Here is a 21539-nt window from a genome sequence, read left to right as displayed (position 1 = left end):
ACGTTGCGTTGGATGATTGAGTGGCATGGTCAAATCTCGTAGTTCATATATTTCTTTATGTACTAGAACCTAAATATATTTTGCCTTGATAGATCAGATTTCTCTCTTGATTTTGCACATTTTGATATGCTAATAAAGTTCTTATCTTCGTGTGATTTAATTTAAAATTTAAAGGTTAGTTTGTTTATGTATAAAAATGTAGTTAATAAAATCAAACCATCTCAACTTAAAAATTGCCTTGTACTAGTGGATATGAAAAACACCATAGAATGCCTTGGAAAAAATGTAAAATGATTATTAAGATAATATTATTTGTAGTCAACAATAACAGTTAGAAGCTTGTGTTGAGGCAGGCAAGAACATTTCTCAGAGACCATAAACCTTTGCTGACTTTGCTGTTACAACAAGTGGTAAAGGGTATTAAAATGTGAGATCACCTCCCTGGGTTTCCACTGAAAGAGAGTATGGTTAGTAGGACACATTGTTCATTTCCCTACCCTTTTTAAGCCAAGAGACCTTATTTTATAATCCTGATTTATTTCATTTAGCATGCATAATTCAGTTAGCTTTTAAACTTAGAAACATAGAAAAAACTTGGTGAAAAAAATGGTGGTACAAAAAATGTAACTATAGACTGCTCTTCATCAACCTTTACAGCCCAAACACCTGTTCAAAACTCTAAAGGGTGAAATGGTCACCACCCTAAATCAGTAGCACATAGCCATCATCATAGCACATAGTATCATAGAAAGAGCTGCTAAGGGGATTGTGCTCAAGGGACAATAACTTCTTTTGATGGTTGATAAAAAAATCAATTTTACCTTGTATTTTTTTTTAGTTGTAAATTATATTCATAACTTACACAAACAAGCGAAGTTGTACATTTTTCAAGCTCCTTTTGATTCTCTTTATAAACTTTGCAAACATTCAATATTCTTTTTTCTGTTTCTTATACTTCAGTCCTTTGAGGGATTTCCTCAACGTATACCCCTCTCTGATGTACTCACTCTTATTAGCAACTGGATTAGCCTCTTGTCCCCACAGTAAACCGTCATAATCATTTCAAGTTTAATTCAAAAGTATAGGGTAATTTTTGCACAAACAATTGCAAGGAAATACTTGAAACCGAAGTCACTATCTAATATAAAACTACTAAATACTGTATTGCTGTTGGAAATATTTGTTGACTATCACTCCAATGATGTTCCAGTGAAGGTTTTGAAGGTTCAGTAAACCACTCCCAGCCTTCTGGTATTAAAAATAGCTTATACTGACAGACCCAGTATATGTGAAGCAAAGTGAGTGGAACATTTACCCTGGCTTTTACTAAATTGGCCCTTATTCTGTATTTAAGCTCTTAAGTATTTGTTGTGGCTCCCACTGTACAAACAAACTTACGAACAGCGAACTAGAAAATTGGTTTAATGAACATTCACATATGACTGTTGCAAGACTCATACTAATCCAGTGTGCTCGTAGCGCATGTTTAGGATAAGGAAGAGAATCTTAATACCGCTTTAAGTGGAAAAATATAAGAGATGGACAAGTCTAGTCGCTCGTAAATTTCACGGAGCTTAAACATAACTGAACTTGCCGAGATGCCGAATCATGAAAAGTGAAGTCACCCTTGAACTGTTCATACATCATGCCTCCTGATGTCCAAAAATTCCATTAATTGATGTTTGGACGCGGGAAAACGTAAAAGCGAGCAAAAACTCATCGTCCTTCCATGTCTGCATTCTCCGCCATATTAGTTGTCAAGAAAAATTGGTACTCAGTCTCACTCGGCCAAATTTCTTAACTGGGGCGATCATGTAAACTCGATTCCAGACCAGAGTACACCAAACTACACCTACTAAACCAAACTACACCAAACTACACCAACTACACAAAACTAAACCAAACTACACCAACTACACCAACTACACAAAACTACACCAACTACACAAAACTACACCAAACTACACCAAACTACACCTACTACACAAAACACCACCAACCTACACCAAACTACACCTACTACACCAAACTACACCAACTACACCAACTACACCAACTACACCAAACTACATCAACTACACCAAACTACACCAACTACACCAAACTACACCAAACTACACTAACTACACCAAACTACACCAACTACACCAACTACACAAAACTACATCAAACTACATCAACTACACCAAACTACATCAACTACACCAAACTACATCAACTACACCAAACTAGACCAAACTACATCAACCACACAAAACTACACCAAACTACATCAACTACACAAAACTACACCAAACTACATCAACTACACCAAACTACACCAATTACACCAAACTACACCAACTACACCAAACTACACAAAACTACACCAAACTACACCAACTACACAACACTACACCAAACTACATCAACTACACAAAACTACACCAAACTACACCTACTAAACCAAACTACACCAAATTACACCAACTACACAAAACTACACCAAACTACACCAACTACACAAAACTGCACCAAACTACACCTACTACACAAAACTACCCCAACTACAGCTACTACATCAACCACAGCAACTACAGCTACTACACCAACTAAAGCTACTGTAGCAACTACACATACTACACATACTATAAGTACTACACCAACTATACCAATTAAAACTACTACACCAACTACAGCAACTTCACTAACTACACCAGCTACAGCAGCTACACTAACTACACCAACTACAGCGACTACACTAATTACACCAACTATACTAACTACATTAACTGCAGCAACTTCAACACCGGCTACAGTAACTACACCATCTACAGCAACTACACTAAGTACACCAACTACACCAGCTACAGCAACTACGCTAACTACACCAACTACAGCAGCTACATCAAGTACGCTAACGACACCAACTTCAGCAACTACACTAACTACACCAACTACGGCAACTGCACCAAGTACAGCAACTACACATACTACAGCAACTACGGCTACTACACCAACTACGTTAACAACAACAACTACAGAAGCTACAGGAACTTAACCAACCAGACCAACCACAGCAACTACAGCTACCACACCAACTACAGCAACTACAGCACCTACACTATAAACTACACAAACTACAGCAACTACACCAACTACAGCTACTACACCAACTACACTAACTACACCAAATACACAAACTACGCTAACTACATTAACTACAGCAACTACAGCAACTACATATACTACACCAACTACACATACTACACCAACTACAGTAACTACACCAACTACTCTAACTACACTAACTACACATACTACACCAACTACACCAACTACACATACTACACCAACTACACTAACTACACCAACTACACAAACTACACCAACTACACATACTACACCAACTACAGTAACTACACCAACTACACTAACTACACCAACTACACTAACTACATCAACTACATATACTTCACTAGCTACAGTTACTTCGCCTACTACATATACTACACTAACTACACCAAGTACACATACTACACCAACTACATATACTACACTAACTACACCAACTACACAAACTACACATACTACACCAACTACATATCCTCTACCAATTACAGCAACTACACCAACTACATATACTACACATACTACACATACTACACCAACTACAGCAACCACACCAACTACATATACTACACCAACTACACATACTACACCAACTACATTAACTACAGCAACTACACGAACTACACTAAGTACACCAACTACACAAACTACACCAACTACACATACTACACCAACTACACTAACTACACCAACTACACTAACTACACCAACTACACTAACTACACTAACTACAGTTACTTCACCTACTACATATACTACACTAACTACACCAAGTACACATACTACACCAACTACATATACTACACTAACTACACCAACTACACAAACTACACATACTACACCAACTACATATACTTCACCAATTACAGAAACTACACCAACTACATATACTACACATACTACACCAACTACAGCAACCACACCAACTACATATACTACACCAACTACACATACTACACCAACTACATTAACTACAGCAACTACACCAACTACACATACTACAGCAACTACACGAACTACACTTAGTACACCAACTCACCTACTACACCAACTTCATATGCTACACCAACTACACAAACTACACCAACTACATATACTACACCAACTACACATACTACACTAACTACATATACTACACCAACTACACATACTACACCTACTACATATACTACACCAACTACACTAACTACACCAACTACACTAACTACGCCAACTACACATACTAAACCAAGTACAGTAACTACACCAACTACACTAACTACACCAACTACCTATACTACACGAACTACAGATACTATATTAACTACAGCTACTACACCAACTACATATACTACACCAACTACACATACTACACCAACTACAGCTACTACACTAACTACACATACTACACCAACTACATATACTACACCAACTACACCAACTACATCAACTACACTAACTACGCAAACTACACCAACTACACATACTACATCAACTACATATACTACACCAACTACACTAACTACACCAAACTTTACTTACTACACCAGCTACAGCAATTACACTAACTACTCTAACTGCGCCAACTACACCAAACATTAACTTTCTCATAGTGGGCAAAGTGGTCATGGAATGTCCCTATATTCTTGACGGTTATCATGAACCCATTACCTCACAGACAGGGACACCATCCGGGGTTTGCCGTCTATATATGGTTTATACCGCTGCTCTCCCTCGCGTATCAGTGGGCTCAGTCGTATTATCGCGGCATGAATGCCCATATGAACTAAAGAAAAGAGCCGTTGACGAAAATACTTTACAAAAAAAACAAATTTCAAAAAAGTGGGCTTTTCAACAATGGCTTTTACGGCCAAGATATTGTCATGGCGTTTTCGCCACCTGAATATTGTAGGTTGGGCCTACAAGGCCTACCAAGGGGCGGTCACGGGCACCTCAGACCCCCCCCCCCCCCCCCCCCCTAGCTACGCCCCTGAAGTTGATGATAATATGATGATGAAGCTGCTGATGATGATGGTGATGGCGATGGTAGTCAACATTTTTGTATGTTTTCATAGCAGGATAAACCCTGGGACACAGCTTCAGCTTATCTCAGTACGAACAATTAAATGGAAGACTTGGATACAGTCCTCTTAAAGGTGTTGGTTACTGTTGGGTTCCTTTTCTTGATTTGGGTAAGTCAATTTTTACCTCATATGTCAGCAATGAAAAGTAAACTGATTTCATCCCAGGACCAGTCTCTCTTAGGCCCAGTTCAGACGCCGAACTTTTCATGAGCCGACGCTAATTCGAATTAAGGCCGACTAAAACTACTAAGACCGGCTGAATTGATTCAGACGTTAATCTTAATTCCGGCCGAACAAAATTCAAAGGGAGAAACATGCTCATTTTGGTCAAACCTGCTTGCAAATACGTTGTTATAATTTATGCATTAGGTTCGGTACATAAAAAGTTCAGCGTTTGAATCAAAGCCGTTCCAAAGTCGTTCCACAGTCGAAATTCCCCGCCGGGCTAAGCGTGAAGAACGGCTGAGCTGTTCCAAATTGAAATAGGCGTTCGTAATTGATTCATACACCGAACTTTTCATGTACTTAATTTAATGTATCAGGCTCGGTTCACGAAAAGAACGGCGTCTGTACCGGGCCTTATTCTCGTTGGACAATCTCAGTTTGTCATGAGTAGGACAAGTAGGTCAAATAAGTACATACAAAATGGACTGCGCAGCGAAATCGTTTCCAGGATTTATATACAGAGCAATTAGTATTTTTAATCAAGGACTAACAGCTGCTGTAAAAATTATACTCTTCAGCAAATAAACATAATTTTTGCTTTCATTATCGATAATTAGCGGGACAGTAAAGATAGCTATGTGCAAAGAAAATTCTTACTTACAGTGTCTTACGATTTATGAGGCAACCTCACTAAGAGTTGTGAAGTTGTCTAATTATGTCCCAACCATTAGGGTAAACTATAATTAAAACCCACAAACTTAACATATTGAACACAAGATTAACCAAAGCTGTTAAGTTGTCTACCAAGAATAAATTTCACCCATTGACGATTTGTCCTTGATCCTGTCACAGTGACTTAGTAAACATCAAAATGTACCAAGTCATGATCAGCCATGAGGTTGATTAACCTTGTCAGAAATCTATTTTCATAATAATACCCGGTTTAAGAAAAGACGGACAGCGAAGAAGCATGTGCTAACAATATATTATGCATCTTTTCTATATATACAGACGAAGTTCCTATGGGAAAATCTGGAACAAGACAGCGAAGCGTTCTATCCAGATGGACTTGAGAAGTGTCCCCCGGATACCTACACTATTGATGACAACAGGAATAGAGTCAGGTGCACTGCATGCCCGACATGTCCTTCGGGAATGGAGCCTTCACCAACATGTGGTTCCACACTGGTTCGCACAGCAACTGGCGATTGCGTACAATGCAAGGCAGGTACCTACTCAGAGGAAGCCGATAGCGCCACGTGTAAAGCCTGCACTGACTGTGGCTCAAAAGAGGTCCTGAGTTCGTGTACTACAGAAACCAACGCAAAGTGCTGGGAGTGTCCCCCCATGCAATATGAGGATGAGACGACCAACACTTGTAAACCTTGCTCTTTTTGCTGCGAAGAAAATTCTGTTGCACAAAAGGATTGTTTTAACTCAAGGACATGCCCTGGAAATTGTTCTCAGTCGACACCAATAAAATACCACAGTTCAATGCTTAATAAATTAGTCGCCAGAAAATTGAGAAGCCCTTTCAGTAAAAGGCCAAAACTTACCAGGCGACAAAGAGTCAATCAAGATGCGAATAAGCGACCTGAAGAACCAACGTATTCAGAGAGACCTAGAAGGGACATTTATCAAGAGAATTACATGGGCACTACTTCCAGTGAAACAAAGTATGCCTTGTCTGATTCAGCTCTAGATAAGGATATCGATGGGAAAGAACTCACGGGTTTTCAGCCTCTACAAAGTCCTACAAACGTTCCTGAAGGTGGACAAGAAAAAATTGACATCCCGAGTCCAAAAATTCTAGGTGCTAGAGGGTTTGTAAAGAATGAGCAAGGAGAACAAATTGTGTCAACATTCGAGGCTCGAGTACCTCCTCCTACGGCACCTGACAGTAATATCGAAACTTTTAAGAAAGATACTTCTTCAAAAAGCAAACGCCGTGTCCCCGCAATTCTTCCACCAAGTGTTACTCCACTGACAGTGCAAGATTCTAGGATGATGCCTCCACCGACTTCGACCAAAATAGCTCCAACGTCATCAACAGCAATACAGCAGTCTGCAGTTCCAAGTACTACTTCTTTTCTCAACAGTTTCTTGGGAACAAGTGCTGCCTTGTGTGTATTTGGTTTAATAGGTATCACCATATACCTCATTAGAAAAGGCTGTGTTAAACAAAAAGGGTACAGGAAGATGAGTGAAAAAGAAGAACCTACTGGACAAAAAATTGGAGGTATTTCTTGATTGATACAAACTCTCAGTTGTTACGGTTTATAAGCAATTGTCAATTGCATTCAACAATTATCATAAAATTCCTGTCAACCGGTTCATCCATTCAGTTCAGCGAAACATACACGGCATTGGCGCTCCATGCTAAATTTAATATTTATAATTTGAGAAAGGTTAGGAAGGAATTCAAATACTTATATTCTGTCACCCAAAGGTACATCGTGCATTTTCATTAGAATTCTATTTGCAGGTTTGTGGAAAATGGCAGGGAACGCTCCGCATTTAAGTTGAGCATCCTAGTGGAAACCCAGTACTGATTACTCACCCACTCCTTACACATGGTTCGTACAATCTTGAAAAGGTCTTGAAATTTAGTTAGTCGTCTTAAAAAGTCCTTGAATTCAGTCAAGTTCCTTGAAAAATACTTGATTTCTTTAATAGGTCTTGAAAAGGCCTTGAAATTCACTACCTTGTCTACGCCAGCCACCTTTTTCTGTAAAATAAGATTGTTTTGCTGAGGAAAATTTGGCTCATTCTCGTTGTAAGAACGTGTAAAACTCATGGCAGGGCATCTGACAGGATGCGGAAAAAAATCGAAAATTGTGCGTTAATTTAAGGCCATATTATGCAGAAGGAAGCGCTGATTATGCGGAAAAAACTATGAATTATGCGGAGGTTTAAACAATAATTCTTTATTATAAAAGTGGGTATTGGGCCACTTAAGTGTTAAAGGTATTTTATGTAATTACGTGGCTTATAAAGAACACTAGAATGCCGTAGCAAAGAAAACAAGAAAAAGCGTTCTAGTTTTCCCGTGAACTTCAGTCAACAAAGCCGGTTTCTTAACAATTATTGCCATTGGCTAAAATGCTTATGATTCTATCCAATGGCAATCTGAGTAAAAACAAAACTAGTTCCCAGGGTCGTCGCGAAAAACGTTCTCAAACATTTCTTACTACGAGCGAAATTGGCGTGTTTTCATTGATGTTTAGCAGAAAAAGCAGCTTCAAAAAACAAACTTCTTGGACTTTTATCTCTTAAGAGAAAGTAATGTCCTCATTTATCGCTTAAAATGGGCAATTTTTTCAATTTTATTTGGAAGATGCGGATTTTAGTGAATTATGCGGATCCGCACCACCGCATCCTGTACATGAACAATGTTTTATTTCTGCTTCTTTATTCCAAATGCTGTTCTGTACCTCAGATGCAACTGTAAGTCATACCTAGTCATTTTGGAAAGTGTTGTTGCGGAAAGTAGGATAAAATAATGTGATCAACAATGGCCACAGAAGTAAAAATCGTAAATGACTTAGTGACATGTTTTAGCCAATAAGTGATCAAAAAGGGGGTTAAAGAATGCCGATTATTTACATAAATATTAGGCCTTGAAAACTCACTGTAATTTGTCCTTGAAAAATCCTTGAAAAGTCCTTGAAATTGTTTTTCTGAAGTAAGTTGTACGAACCATGTTACATTTATCACAAATGACAGATGATCAGTTTGATGAGGAATCTAACCAAGACGAGAGGTTAAGCTTAACAGAAGAAACCACTTTTGAGCAGGCGGATGAAAATGGCCAGATTAAGGATGGTGAGATTCAAAGCCTTTTAAAAGTCTAAATACAAATACTTTCTAGCTACATTTTCAGTATTTTCTTACTAGTCAAACAAAAAAGTGTTACGTTCTAATTCGTTCGTTCACGGCTCAATTTCAAAGGAAAATAGAGCGTTTTCACATGACGTCACGGCGGCCATATTGGTGTTCCAAAACAATGAAATGGCGGCCACGTTGGTGTACCAAACCAATCCTGTGAGAATTGAACTCCCTTTTTATGCAAAAGATTTCTTTTGTTTCAATAAGTTTGCATAGATGCTGGCCACATGAGTGAAAACACTCTATAATAGTCAGTGAAGCTTAATGTCCTCTAAAATTAACCAACTCATATATCGGTTAGCTATGTTAAATTGCCTGTAAGCATTTCGGCTCTAACGACTAGAATAAAAGGCCTCGACATAAACGAAATATGTTTCTTCCTAGACCTCAACTTAGGTGAAATTCCCCCAGACCTAGAAGATATTTTGGTAAAGAGGTTGGATGTACCACACAGCAGATCTGGCAACAATGAGTATGGCTGGGTAAAAGTGGGAAACGCGGCCGGAATCTCAGGACATGAGCTTAAGTTCTACAAGACTGAGTATCAGAGGCCAAACGGAAGTCCGACAAAGCTGTTACTTGAAAAGTTAGGAAGCCAAGGAAAGACAATTTCATATCTAATAGATGTGCTCCAGGCACCTGTAGTACAACTTGATAGTGTGGCTGCATCAATTATAAGACATCGTGTAACAAGAGTGTGAAACGGGATTTGAGTATTTTGTGAATAATAATGACTGTTTATATAAAAGATTTTATTTTTCATTTCCAGTCTCAGGATCTTTTTGGTATTTACAACTATTTCGAGAAAGGTTATCGGAAAAAGTGGTTTTGAGTTCGCTGTTCTTCAAAGAAATTTAAAAGAATGGCACGAGAGGCCATGAACGTATGCAATGGCTCTTGACGTATGTTTGCGCGTGCTAAAGGAAAGCAACAAAAGAAGTTTTGACAGCTACAGTGTCTTGAATAGTTTATTAATCTTATCCCATGTTACCTTTTGGGATCGTCGCGTGCACATCTTTGCCGACAACCTTTCTCGAAATAGATGTATATATAATGTTACACGCATCGTTAACTTTGCTTGATTTGTATTTTTGAAAATCATTGAAGTTGTCCTTTATTTAACCATAAGAAGTTAGGCATAGATGAAATATTTCCTAACGAATAGGACTTTTATGCCTTTTTTTTCGAATTCGAAATAGGAGTCAAGGATGGTGCATTTTAATAATACCTCCTATAGAGGTTGAACCTTTGTCTGACATCGAAGCAGGTATTACTGTCAAACTTGCAAGGTTTGGGTTCCTTTTTGTCCCCTTGCCTTTGCTGGGCTTATATTGATTGTATATTAATATTCTTCATACACTATAGAAGCTTTGAATTTAAATAAAGCTGGCTTCGGGCCGTCGTATGCCATTTTACTTTATATGGTGTTTTTCTCCTATATAATGTGCCCAGTAAACAAGCTCAGGCAGTGCATTCCGTTATGTACATAACTGACATGTTGACGGGGCAGCTGATCGAAGGCTCAGGGAAGGAAGGCATAAATTTTACCAGCTTTCTTTTGACATAGAGGTTTACATTTTGCCTTCACTTCAGAACAAAGAAACATGCGGCGCAAATAGACAAATAAGTAATTCAGGAATGGGCAAATTAACTAACCCGAATTACTCCGCTAACAACTACAGGTGGCGAAGTGGAAAAAGCCACATGAATTTAATTCTACTGCATAAATGACACATATGTGCACCGTAATTTTTAGGGAGTTATTATAACTCCAAAAATGGAGTAAAAATTTTAGGTACAGGATAACCCCTTTTTTGGGGTTATTTTAACTCCTAATTTAACTCCGAATTTGGGGTCATTTTTACTCCTGAGAAAGAGTTCTTTTTACTCCCAGTCTGGAGTTAAAATTACTCCGAAATGGGGTTACTTGTACTCCTTACGTGGGTTGTTTTTACTCTTTTTGGAGTTAATTTAACTCTGAAAGTGGAGTAAAAATTTTAGGTACAGGATAACTCCTTTTTTGGGGTTATTTTAACTCCTCAATATCTGGGGTCACTTTTACTCCTGAAAAAGAGTTCTTTAAACTCCCTTTTGGAGTTAAAGTAACTCCACGAAAAATAACTCCACTGTAAGGAGTTAAACTAGCCCCACTAGAGGAGTTATTATAACTCCCTGAAAATTACAGTGTGGTAGATACGGAAGAGCGTAAACAAAAAGCAAAAAAAAAAAAGGATTTACTGTCTAAACAAGAAACTCTAGTGTTCTCTTCCACTGATTCGCCTTTCATATTCAATGACGTTTCTAATTGAAATCTGTCTCTCAGTGGCCGTCTAGTTTATAGTTCTTTAAAAAATACTTTTTACGTTTACACGGTATTTGTACGAGAATTTTCATGAGATCTTAGCGCTCTTGGAGAAACCCATTAGTGGTCAAGTCGTAATCATGATTACTCCCTTTTTTGGTAGCGATAGTTGAATATGGAAAACCTTCTTAACTACATGAAAGTAGTAAGTGGGCTCTAAATTTGCCTTTTCCCTTGCCAACCTCCTCTCCAATCTCTGCTGAACGAACTGTTATGATTGCTGGCTAGCCAACACACTACTTGAGAGTCAGCTCTGTTGTTACATAACATAAGCAGTGAAAATTCTCGAATTCTTGGATGACCAATTCAGCGCATGCCCAATGTCTTTTTTCTTTACCTGACGTCACCTTGAATGATTTTTTATCTACGCAATTAATCCACAATGCACATGTTGCTGCTGTTCGGTTGGAGCAGTTGAAAAGTTTGAAGGGTTAAAAGAAGAGGACTTTTTCATTGTTTTTACACGCCTGGGTGAAAATTTTTCAAGGTCATGATCACTTTGGTGATGAATCTCGAGGACGACAAGAGGTGAGCTTCGACAAGATCAGCTGAGATAGAAGCAACAGCACAACAAACAACATGAAGTCCAGCAAGCTGTTAAGACCGTCTGACAAAATGACAGGAGCCAGGAGAATGCTTCTTCTCCCAAAAATCATTCACACCCTTCACACTGCTCCCCTAAAACATGGCAAGATACTCGTAGAAATATTCTGAAAACACGCCTAAAAGTTACCACAATCTTAAAGGGCGCTTTCCATTTGTCAGAACTGGCAGGCCTGACCATTGCCCGACCAGTCAGTTTGACGAAGAAATAGGTTTTCTCCAGAAGGTTTAGATGAAAAACTATCTCCATCGCGCATAAAATTTAGGATTTTATTTGACTGATGTTGCAGGAAAGTTTTGATTTAAAGTAAAATTATCATCGCGACGGGAACAATCTGACCGGTCAGTTCTGACAAATGGAAAGCGCCCTTATAGTGTCGGCAATACTTGAAACGACGTTGATAAGGAAATGAACAGCTCCCATCATTTGACCCTCCAAGCATGAGCCCGAAGTTTTTAATAAGGGGCTACCCTTGATCTATTGAAGTGATCTAATATTCTACTTATTTTCGAATTCCTCTATTCCAAATTGATCGCTTTCACCTCGCCAGCACTCACTTTCACATGGAAACTTCTAGTACGTAGCTAGTACTATTGAAGAAAGTTCGCGCAAACTGGCTTCCTTGGGGAATCTTCGCTCAAAGGTCAGCCTGACCGTGCTAGGACTGGACACTACAGAGAATGCACGTGACCAACATATTTACGGAAGAACGCAGTTTTTTAATATGAGTACTAAAAGTTCCATGTTGGAAGAGAAGTGCAGCCCATGATGTGGAAAGATCAAGGGGTTGGAACGGTAGTAAGTAATCTATTGTATCTCAGTTTAGGATATCATAACTGGTCTTAACGTTGCGTGGCGATACAAAAGGGAGTCTATGATGTATAAAATACAATATGAACGATTTTGAAGTTGAGTTATGTTGTATTTTTGAAGCTTGTTATTATCTTCAGCTTTGTCTTGATGTGTGACTATAATTGGAAACCTGCTTATTCTTACAATTACTTTCAAATAAAAACAAACACGGAGCATACTGTAAGCAATGAATTCCCAAAGATTTAAATCCCGTAAATAACAACAATATCCCAATAATACATTATCCGTAAGTTTTTAAAATAATCGCTGTATAATGAAAGGTTGTATATAAGATGCATACTCCAAAATCAGTTTGGATTATTATTGACAAAATACACAATAAAGACATAATTATTTAAAAAAAAAAAAAATTCAGAAAGGGGCATCTTCGATTCAGTGAATTGTCACTGAATTGTACATATTCGTTGCTGTTGTATTCATTCTTTTACTTCATGAGATAAATACAAATAGGTATTTTAAATGAACAGGAAAACCTAAATTCAGTTTGCCCACCTCGATAGGCAAATCGCTGTTTTATTTGTTTCTTTGCCGGGGCAGATTATGATCTCAATAGTAATTCAGTTTCACGAATACATCCTGGCCGGACTACTGCCTACAGCATACGACATTTAAACCAATGGTGAGGCTTGTCACGCCTAGATTTCAGTGCAGCCTTAGCGGCCGTTTCAAACACATCTCTGACTCCCTCTCTCGTTTTCGCAGAACATTCTATGTAAGCATGGGCTTTGATCCTTTCACACATAAGACATCCTTCTTCGCTCGTTACACGCGCTGGTTTACTTGATAGCTCTTCCTTCACCTTGTCGTCGTGTCTTAAATCTTTCTTGTTACCGACCAAATGATTGGTACGTTTGGGCAGAAATGTCTTACTTCAGGAGTCCATTTTTCAGGGATGTTCTCAAAACTATCGGGATTATCGACAGAAAAGCACATCAGGATAACATCAGTATCGGGATAAGACAGTGGCCGTAACCTGTCGTAATCTTCTTGTCCGGCTGTATCCCATAACGCTAACTCTATCATTTTCCCATCAACTTTCATATCAGCTACATAGTTTTCAAAAACTGTTGGTACATGCGTGTCGGGAAATTCATCTTTGGAAAACACCAGCAGAAGGCAGGTTTTCCCGCAAGCACCATCACCTACAATGACCAGTTTTTTCCTGATGGCTAACATCACGAATCTTCAATCTGCAAAGGGATAAAAAGTGAATATTTAGCGTGATTTAGCAATCGGTACAACTGAACAAAACTTATAGCCTTTTTTAAACGGGTTATCGTCTCGTCCAATCATTACACTGAGATCAGCTGATGTTTGCTTGTTATTCTGAATGGAGAGGTAAGGTAAGGCCTCAGTTTAACAGTGAGAAAAGAAAACGCTTGGTCCATTCAACTCGTTCTCACATGCTGACTGACACAACGTCTCAGTCTCTCTTGGCCCTTTGCAACCGCAACGAGATCAATATGTAATTCGGCCTTACAATATCGATACAATATTCAGCAAACGTTGATGAGAATAGACAAACGTATCAGTTAGACTTAAGTTCTTCTCTTGAAAACTAATTTACAGTAAATGTATAATGACAACAGAAAGGAAGAACTTTCTCATCGACTTCTTCAACCTTGTAATTTTTTGAAATCTTAGAGAGATGACACCACAGTGTGTCCATCCTGAATCATAAAAACCTAAGGTTTTCAAGTTCGTCACTTCTGAATAAAATAGTAGCTCTTTATTCATCTAGAATAAAAAAAATCTGCGTCTGTACTATTTCCAGATACCAGAAGTAATGAGAAAAGTGCAGGTGCCTAAACTGAATCAAGTTTTGGTTTAACATGATTCATGATTGATCATGAGGAACTGTACAGTCATCAGCTAATATTCTCTATAGTAGCACTTTGAAATACGTCCTGATTCAGAAGTTAGACCATTTCAAACACCTATTTACCGAATCGGAGCAGTATTGGATGATGCCAATTGAAACTTGAAGTGCATGTAATAGATCAAGGAACAACTCTGACTAGTAAATAAGTAATTTTCTATTTCACAGAGCTTTGTATTCTGTCGCAGATATCACCACCTAGTTGGGTTTCACTTCCAAAAAATAATATTGCATGCATTAATTGTTGCATAGCTGGTAAATTTTGTGTACGTGCTTTACATTCCCATTACATTGTGCACGCTGATGACGTGTTTGTAGGCATTGAAGCGTAGCAAAGGGATTTCAATCTCTTTGTTCAACATTTAAACCACTGCGTTGAAAATGTTAGAAAGCAATTGTTTCACGAGTCAGCTGCGCGTTCATCGAGATATGAAGGACTTGGGAATTTCTCTGAGAGCTGAAGAAGTTAGAGCTGCCCTTACGGTTTCGCCTCGAGCAGCTTTTACGCGTGTTATATTTGTTCTCCAAACTTGCCGCGCGATCTTGACCCGGAATGCATACCTGACGCGTAAACTAGTTGTTAATTATCCATATTGACTTAAAGAAATTTGTATGAGTATTTTTTATCGGACGAGGCTTTATCAATTTGCGAGAAAAAAGTGGTTAAAGTATATTTTGGCGAAGTCATCACTTATAATTATTAAAACATACCTTTGTAAAAATCAACACTGAGTAACGCTTGTTTCGACGTACCTAGAGTGGATGAAATGTTCGATGTTAGATTAAGGACTGGGTAGTAAAACTTGGGAATGAGAGACAACTGTTGAATAACCTCAATTTATTCTATCAGAGCGGTGCAGTTATTTTGGTTTCTAATTATGACGTCAGGGAAGATTTCTACGCCTAACTTCCTCTAAGGCTTCTGATTGGTTAGAAACGCTAAGATGTCATTGATTCTTCACTTGAATCCTCGAGGCACGTGATAAATTATTATGCTGAGCTAACAAAAATTTTTATTAACACAATTACTGTATTTAAACTGGATTAGGGAGCTGGCCATGGATGACTTGAGTTATATTCTGAGCCAGGAAAACAACAATCAATTTTTGTTACACCCGGTTTGTCAAATTTTCGTTAGTTTACGAGAAAGGAAGTAATATCGTCAGGAAGTGATGAAAATCTCTTGCGTTTTTGTCATCAATTTCTTTTTCAAAGTTGCCTTCCTTTTTATTTGAGTGCTTGTCGTCACGCTTTTGACGTCGAAGGATGTAATTAGAAGCTGTTCCGTCATCTAAAACTATTTGCGTTCGAGGTACGAGAACGCAACCCCTATTTTCTGTTGGGTGGCCTGTGCAGTGAACTGGCGAGATTTTGTGTCGACACACATGTACCTCGCTTTGAGACGCTAGCACACGTTTGCCTCTGCAGCCTCCGGTCATGTCAAGTGTTTTTCATCTTTTTCTTGATCGCTTCGTATTAAAAGCGTTGTGCATCTTTCCCTTGACCGTCTTCGTATTAATAGCGTTGTTCATCTCTTTCTTGACCGTTCGTGCTGCGTTGGAAACAGATTTTCTCACCCAGGAAATGGTATCTATCTACTTTGTGACACTCGTTCACGGATCGAATATTGGCGATTCTCTGTGTTCTTGAGGTTTGTTTATCGTTTTTCTACAGTGTTCAATTATGTCATATATATATATATATATATATTTATATATAGGAAAAAGTCAATGGAATACGTAGATATCATGTCAACAATGTCGAACAATGTGTTGTGCACACTGTACTTGTCTTAATTTATGAGCTCAGATGGACCATATCTTTACTTAATTCTATTACAAATTACATGTTTTCCCTTTTAAAAGCTATTCACAGCGTTGTATTCGCTTTTGTTTGTTATCATTTTTGAAAATTATACTAGAAGTTGAATGTTGAAACTTTGACCTTTTCATCCCACTAATTCCGGTGCGTTGTATTCTTGTTAAGGTGTCACGCAACCAGGGTTTTAGTGATACGCGCAGCTTTGACATCTCAATCAATAAACTTTTCAGAGGACTTTAATTTTCTGTTTCTCAATTTTTAGCCAATTTTATTGACATCCTACAGCGCAAAAGAATATCTTGAGGACCATGGTCAGTGTTTGACCTGCTGTTTATACTTACATGTATTTAGCCCACTGCCACCTGTACACCTATATGTAATGATAAAAAAGCTAACAAACATGTCGAACGCACTCTCCTAAGCTCCGATTACTCCTAGTAATAATTGCTAATTCGGGGAATGCGTTCGACAAGGGGGATCAGGAAGGGGTATTTTAGCAACATGGCGACGGTAAGGAGAACTTCAAAAAAGCAACAGGTTGATAAAGGGCTAGCCTGCGAACAGCAGACGCATTTCCGGTCTTCGCTTCTCTCCCTCCGCTATTTTTCGGAGGGAGAGAAGCGACGACCGGAAATGCGTCTGCTGTTCGCAGGCTAATAAAGGGCCGACCATTTGGCATTTGAGGCGGGTGTGACTTACTTCAGAATAAAATATTCTGCAGACTGAAAATACTGGCGAAAAAATCCTTAACAGTAAAAAAAAATCTTGCACCCTTGTATGTTAGGAAAGAATTCTATCACCAGAGTTTTGGGAAAAAGAAATTCTTACCCAAACCAAATCACCACTCATAAGTCAAAGGGTCGGCCCAAAAAGACTAACCCCTAAGTTACAATTTTGATGTGAAAATGATTTTTTATTCTCATGCAAATAAAGAAAGGTTTCGCCCTTAGCCTCGTTTTGAAAGTGAGAGTTTCATGGAACCAGGAAATGGCTCGGATTAAGGCATCTACCGGGCCGTAGGGGGCATGTTCTCGGTTTTCATATGATGTCACCAAAATTCAACACTAAGAATTATCGATCCTCCTGAGTTTTTAGTTTCATGACGGTATTAGAGCAGCTAAAAACTTAATTTTTTTTCAAATTTTCACTTCGAAAGGGTTCTTCGTTTTGTGATATGATAGAGTACGCTTGAATTTCAAACCTGGAGCGTGACACGGCATGTACGTGGTGACCAAGGGAGCTGTTGGGGGATTTGGAACAGATTCTGAACTGTCCTTGTTTTAGGAAAAGTTTATGAGTTCCCCTCGAGGGATGAATTCATGCTTTTGCAGCAAAACTCGGTAATAGATGTTTCTGTTGATTTCCGGCAGCCATGTCTGAGGGGCATGCACCTGGCGTCACCCCTCGGAAATCGTCACCTTTTGCATCCCTCTCCTGCCCTGAATTTACGTTGCCTTCCTTGGGGAGGGAAGGGGGGTGGGGTATGAATATTTTCTAGAACTACATATTGTTATTATCACTGATTTAGTACCTCGTTTATTTGAAGTAATTTCCTTTAATATCATCACCATTTAATCATATTATGGGCTCCTGATTCATCACATTCACGATTATGTGCAGTTTTATAAAACATCTCATACAAGCAGTTCTTGTTGAAAACCTTTAATTTCTCTCTTCAAGGCGAACAAATCTTACGTGGTCGGCCAAAGCGTATCAAAAGATAACAATTTTGAATCCTTTTGATTAACTTTAAGTTTGGTCATGAGACACTTCCAAAAAGAACCGAACGATATGTTATCGTTCGTTTTTTTTCTTTTTTTGTTAGGGGAGGGAGAGTTGAGGGGGGGGAGGATATATTATCTATTATATTATCTATTATTTATATCAAATTACCTGGAATTAAAGCATTATTTTTCGTTAATTACATCATCAGATGTAAAAACAGTCAAAGTAAAAAAGAAAATAATTAGTTCTTCCGAATACTTTTCTTATTCTTATTGAAACCATATAAAACTACCACACTAGGAGTTTTTTTAACTAATAATAAAGGTGACAAAAACAATGGCCAATTGCATGCAGAACGTTTCTGCGCTGTACTAATTACACTACAAAGCTTGAGCCCGAAAACTCAGGGAGGATATAGATGTTGCTATTTCTATATTTCTATGTAATAATTGGTCATTCAGTTATGACAAAGTTCTATAATATACTTTTAAATGTTATTCTCCTATATTATGCTGCATTTTCTTCTGTATATTTTCTATTTTTTCACTGCAACCTTCGCTGCCGTTTTAAATACATCAGTTTTTTAAGTCTTTATAGCTATAATATACTACATTTACGCCATGATTGAGGCCTGCGTGGCGTTCTTTTCAGGGAAGCCTTCGCGGCCGTTTCAAACACATCCCTGACTCCCTCTCTAGTTTTAGCAGAACATTCCATGTAAGAATAAGCTTTGATCCTTTCAGACATCACACGCCCCTCTTCGCTTGACACCGGCGCTTGCTTCAACTTCGATAACTCGTTCTTCACACTTTTGTCGTGTCTCAAATCTTTCTTGTTACCAACTAAAATGACTGGTACCGTATGGCCGCAGAAATGTCTTACCTCAGGAGACCATTTTTCCGGGATGTTCTCCAAACTATCAGGACTATCAATGGAAAAGCACATCAAGATAACATCAGAGTCGGGATAAGACAGTGGTCGCAGTCTGTCATATGCCTCTTGTCCGGCTGTATCCCATAAGGCAAGCTCCACCATCTTCCCGTTGACTTCAATGTCAGAGACATAATTCTCGAAAACGGTTGGAGTGTGAAATCCGGGGAATTCGTCTTGAGAAAACACAAACAGAAGGCTAGTCTTTCCACATGCACCATCGCCGACGATGACTAACTTCTTCCTGATTTTCGACATGAAGGCTACTGCTTCTCAATACGCGGAAGAAAAAGGCACAAGATCTTATTAGTAATTCTCTGCTTTGGGCTGTTTATTCATTGAATCAAAGTAAGTACTAGAACTATTACATTAGAATGAAGGAGAGCGAGAAAAAGAGAAAGAAGTGAATCCCCGGCTAGTAGAAGGTAGTAGAACTTGTAGCAGAAGTGGGTGGTTCATTAGAATACGCAGAGAAAAAAGAAGAAAAGAACTGTGAGGGTCAGACTCTTGATACCTTCCGTGAGGCGTGCTTGAAGGTCTCAATGGGCTAAACCGTCAGCCGTCGAAAAAGGTGTGTTTTTCCCTTCAACCTAGCCTGAAATTCATCCGATTGCTTCGAGTCGTTTTCTCCTCTTACTGAGGGAGTAATAACGACTCGAAGTAATCGGATGAAATTCAGGCTACCTTCAACCTTGAAAAATGCAGATTAATGTTAACCGCATAAAAAAGTTTCATGACAAAGTATTTCAAATCTCACTATTTCAGCTGATCTTCACGGACTGAATTCTGGCTCCTGAAGAATCTCTAATCTGGAAAAACCGGTTCCCACATTCTGCAAAAAGCTCTCTCTGGACATTACAAGACCTTATAACTTGCTTATATCCGAAAATATTTCGAAATTTTAACCCAAGTGAAAGGCGCCAATACAACCCCCAAAACAGAACAGTTAATATTAATTTATACAGAAGTTAACATTTACTTAAACTTAAAATCTTGGGCTAAAATTTAACCCAAAATTTAACCGTCAACCGTCAAAATTGTCGTGCTTCCCTGTAAATGGTCTAACAGCTATTTTCGCCCAATCTACGTTCCGACATTTATATTTTACGAACAGTTTAGTTATTGTATATGTAAGTAGACGCGATATCAACATACCTATAAAGGCAAGAGGGCTTTCCGCACGAGACGTAACTACGATAGGAGATCTAACTGTTGATGGATGGTGTACGTCAAACCAAGGACTTTTTCAATTGAGAAACACTTTCTAGTGAGCCATGAATTTATGCTCTCAACGCGCCTTGTTATTTTTAGCAGATGACGAAACGCAGCCTTTAGGAAGGGATTTTATTCTTATCGCTGATTGGTAAAAATCAATCAATTTTTTTTCCCCATTTTCGATTGGATAATCGTATGCACTTAAAATAGCTACAGATATAACCCCGACCGGAATTGAAAACGATCGCATTTTACGTCGAACGTTGCGGGACTTCTAAATAACGCAGAGCTTGAATCTCGAAATCAGAACTTCTTAATGTATAATAAGTGAAAAAAGTATGATTCTAAGTTCCCAGAGATGAGTGGGTTTTTTTTGCGCAAAAACTTTAATAACTGATTCGGGCTAGCCTGCAAAGCAGGCGTATTTTTGGGCGGGATCCATGAATTGTTTTCAGGAATGACGTTGTCCCGCCATCTTGGACGTTAATACTACCAGAGAGTTGGGACGAGTCAAAAAGTGTTTTTAAGGGAGAGGCAGATAGATGGCGGCCACGATTAATGTACCTCCGAGTTTTCGTTTGAAAAACGCCTGCTCTGCAGGCTAATTCGGGCATCGTTTCGTAATATTGCGTTACGGGTGAGTGCCGTGACAGAGGGACCACTTGCTTTCAACCATGACGTCATTTCCGTGTGCTCAAACTAGAATGAGGACAACAGACGTTTACGGCAGCTTTTTACAGACATAGGGGGTTGCGTTACGCGCTACGTCATGAAACCATGTGATTATATCATGTGACTTAGTTGTAAGAGTTTTGACTCGAGATTCGTTGAGATAGTTTTGCTTTAATTGTTATTGAAAAAACAACTTGTCACAAAGAAGGCAAACAAATGCTGGTGTTTCGA

General features: G+C 38.6%; 2 protein-coding genes and 1 pseudogene across 5 annotated transcripts in view; 1 reads left to right on the top strand and 2 right to left on the bottom strand.

Moving 5' to 3' along the window:
- LOC140936427 (uncharacterized) overlaps positions 1-10640 on the top strand; it is a 33350-nt gene extending 22710 nt beyond the window's left edge. Inside the window, exons 2-5 of one of the 2 annotated variants that reach the window (XM_073385899.1) lie at positions 5169-5282; positions 6351-7578; positions 9066-9164; positions 9612-10640. In XM_073385899.1, the coding sequence (XP_073242000.1) occupies positions 5217-5282; positions 6351-7578; positions 9066-9164; positions 9612-9928 (1710 nt within the window). In that variant the 5' untranslated portion in view covers positions 5169-5216 and the 3' untranslated portion in view covers positions 9929-10640. Of the gene's footprint in view, positions 1-5165; positions 5283-6350; positions 7579-9065; positions 9165-9611 lie in introns of both variants that reach the window. The other variant, XM_073385898.1, reaches the window with a different exon arrangement.
- A 2683-nt stretch (positions 10641-13323) lies between these two features.
- Positions 13324-15817, bottom strand: LOC140936460 (ras-like GTP-binding protein RHO; annotated as a pseudogene).
- Positions 15818-19022: 3205 nt separating this feature from the next.
- On the bottom strand, positions 19023-20721 carry LOC140936457 (ras-like GTP-binding protein RHO). Of its 3 annotated transcripts, none has more exons than XM_073385933.1 (2): positions 20577-20721; positions 19023-19690 (listed from the first exon to the last, which is right to left on the bottom strand). In XM_073385933.1, the coding sequence occupies exon 2, from the start codon at positions 19677-19679 to the stop codon at positions 19089-19091; it is 591 nt and encodes a 196-aa protein (XP_073242034.1). In that variant the 5' UTR covers positions 19680-19690; positions 20577-20721; the 3' UTR covers positions 19023-19088. The 3 variants fall into 3 exon arrangements, with proteins under 3 accessions (XP_073242034.1, XP_073242036.1, XP_073242035.1); XM_073385935.1 differs by having other exon boundaries at positions 19023-19687; positions 20577-20678; XM_073385934.1 differs by having other exon boundaries at positions 19023-19693; positions 20577-20677.
- Between the last annotated feature and the right edge of the window lie 818 nt (positions 20722-21539).

This window comes from Porites lutea, chromosome 5 (assembly GCF_958299795.1).
Source record: "Porites lutea chromosome 5, jaPorLute2.1, whole genome shotgun sequence".
NCBI lineage: Eukaryota > Metazoa > Cnidaria > Anthozoa > Scleractinia > Poritidae > Porites > Porites lutea.
Note: the sequence above shows the minus strand (reverse complement) of the source record. Positions and strands in the feature narration are given on the sequence as shown.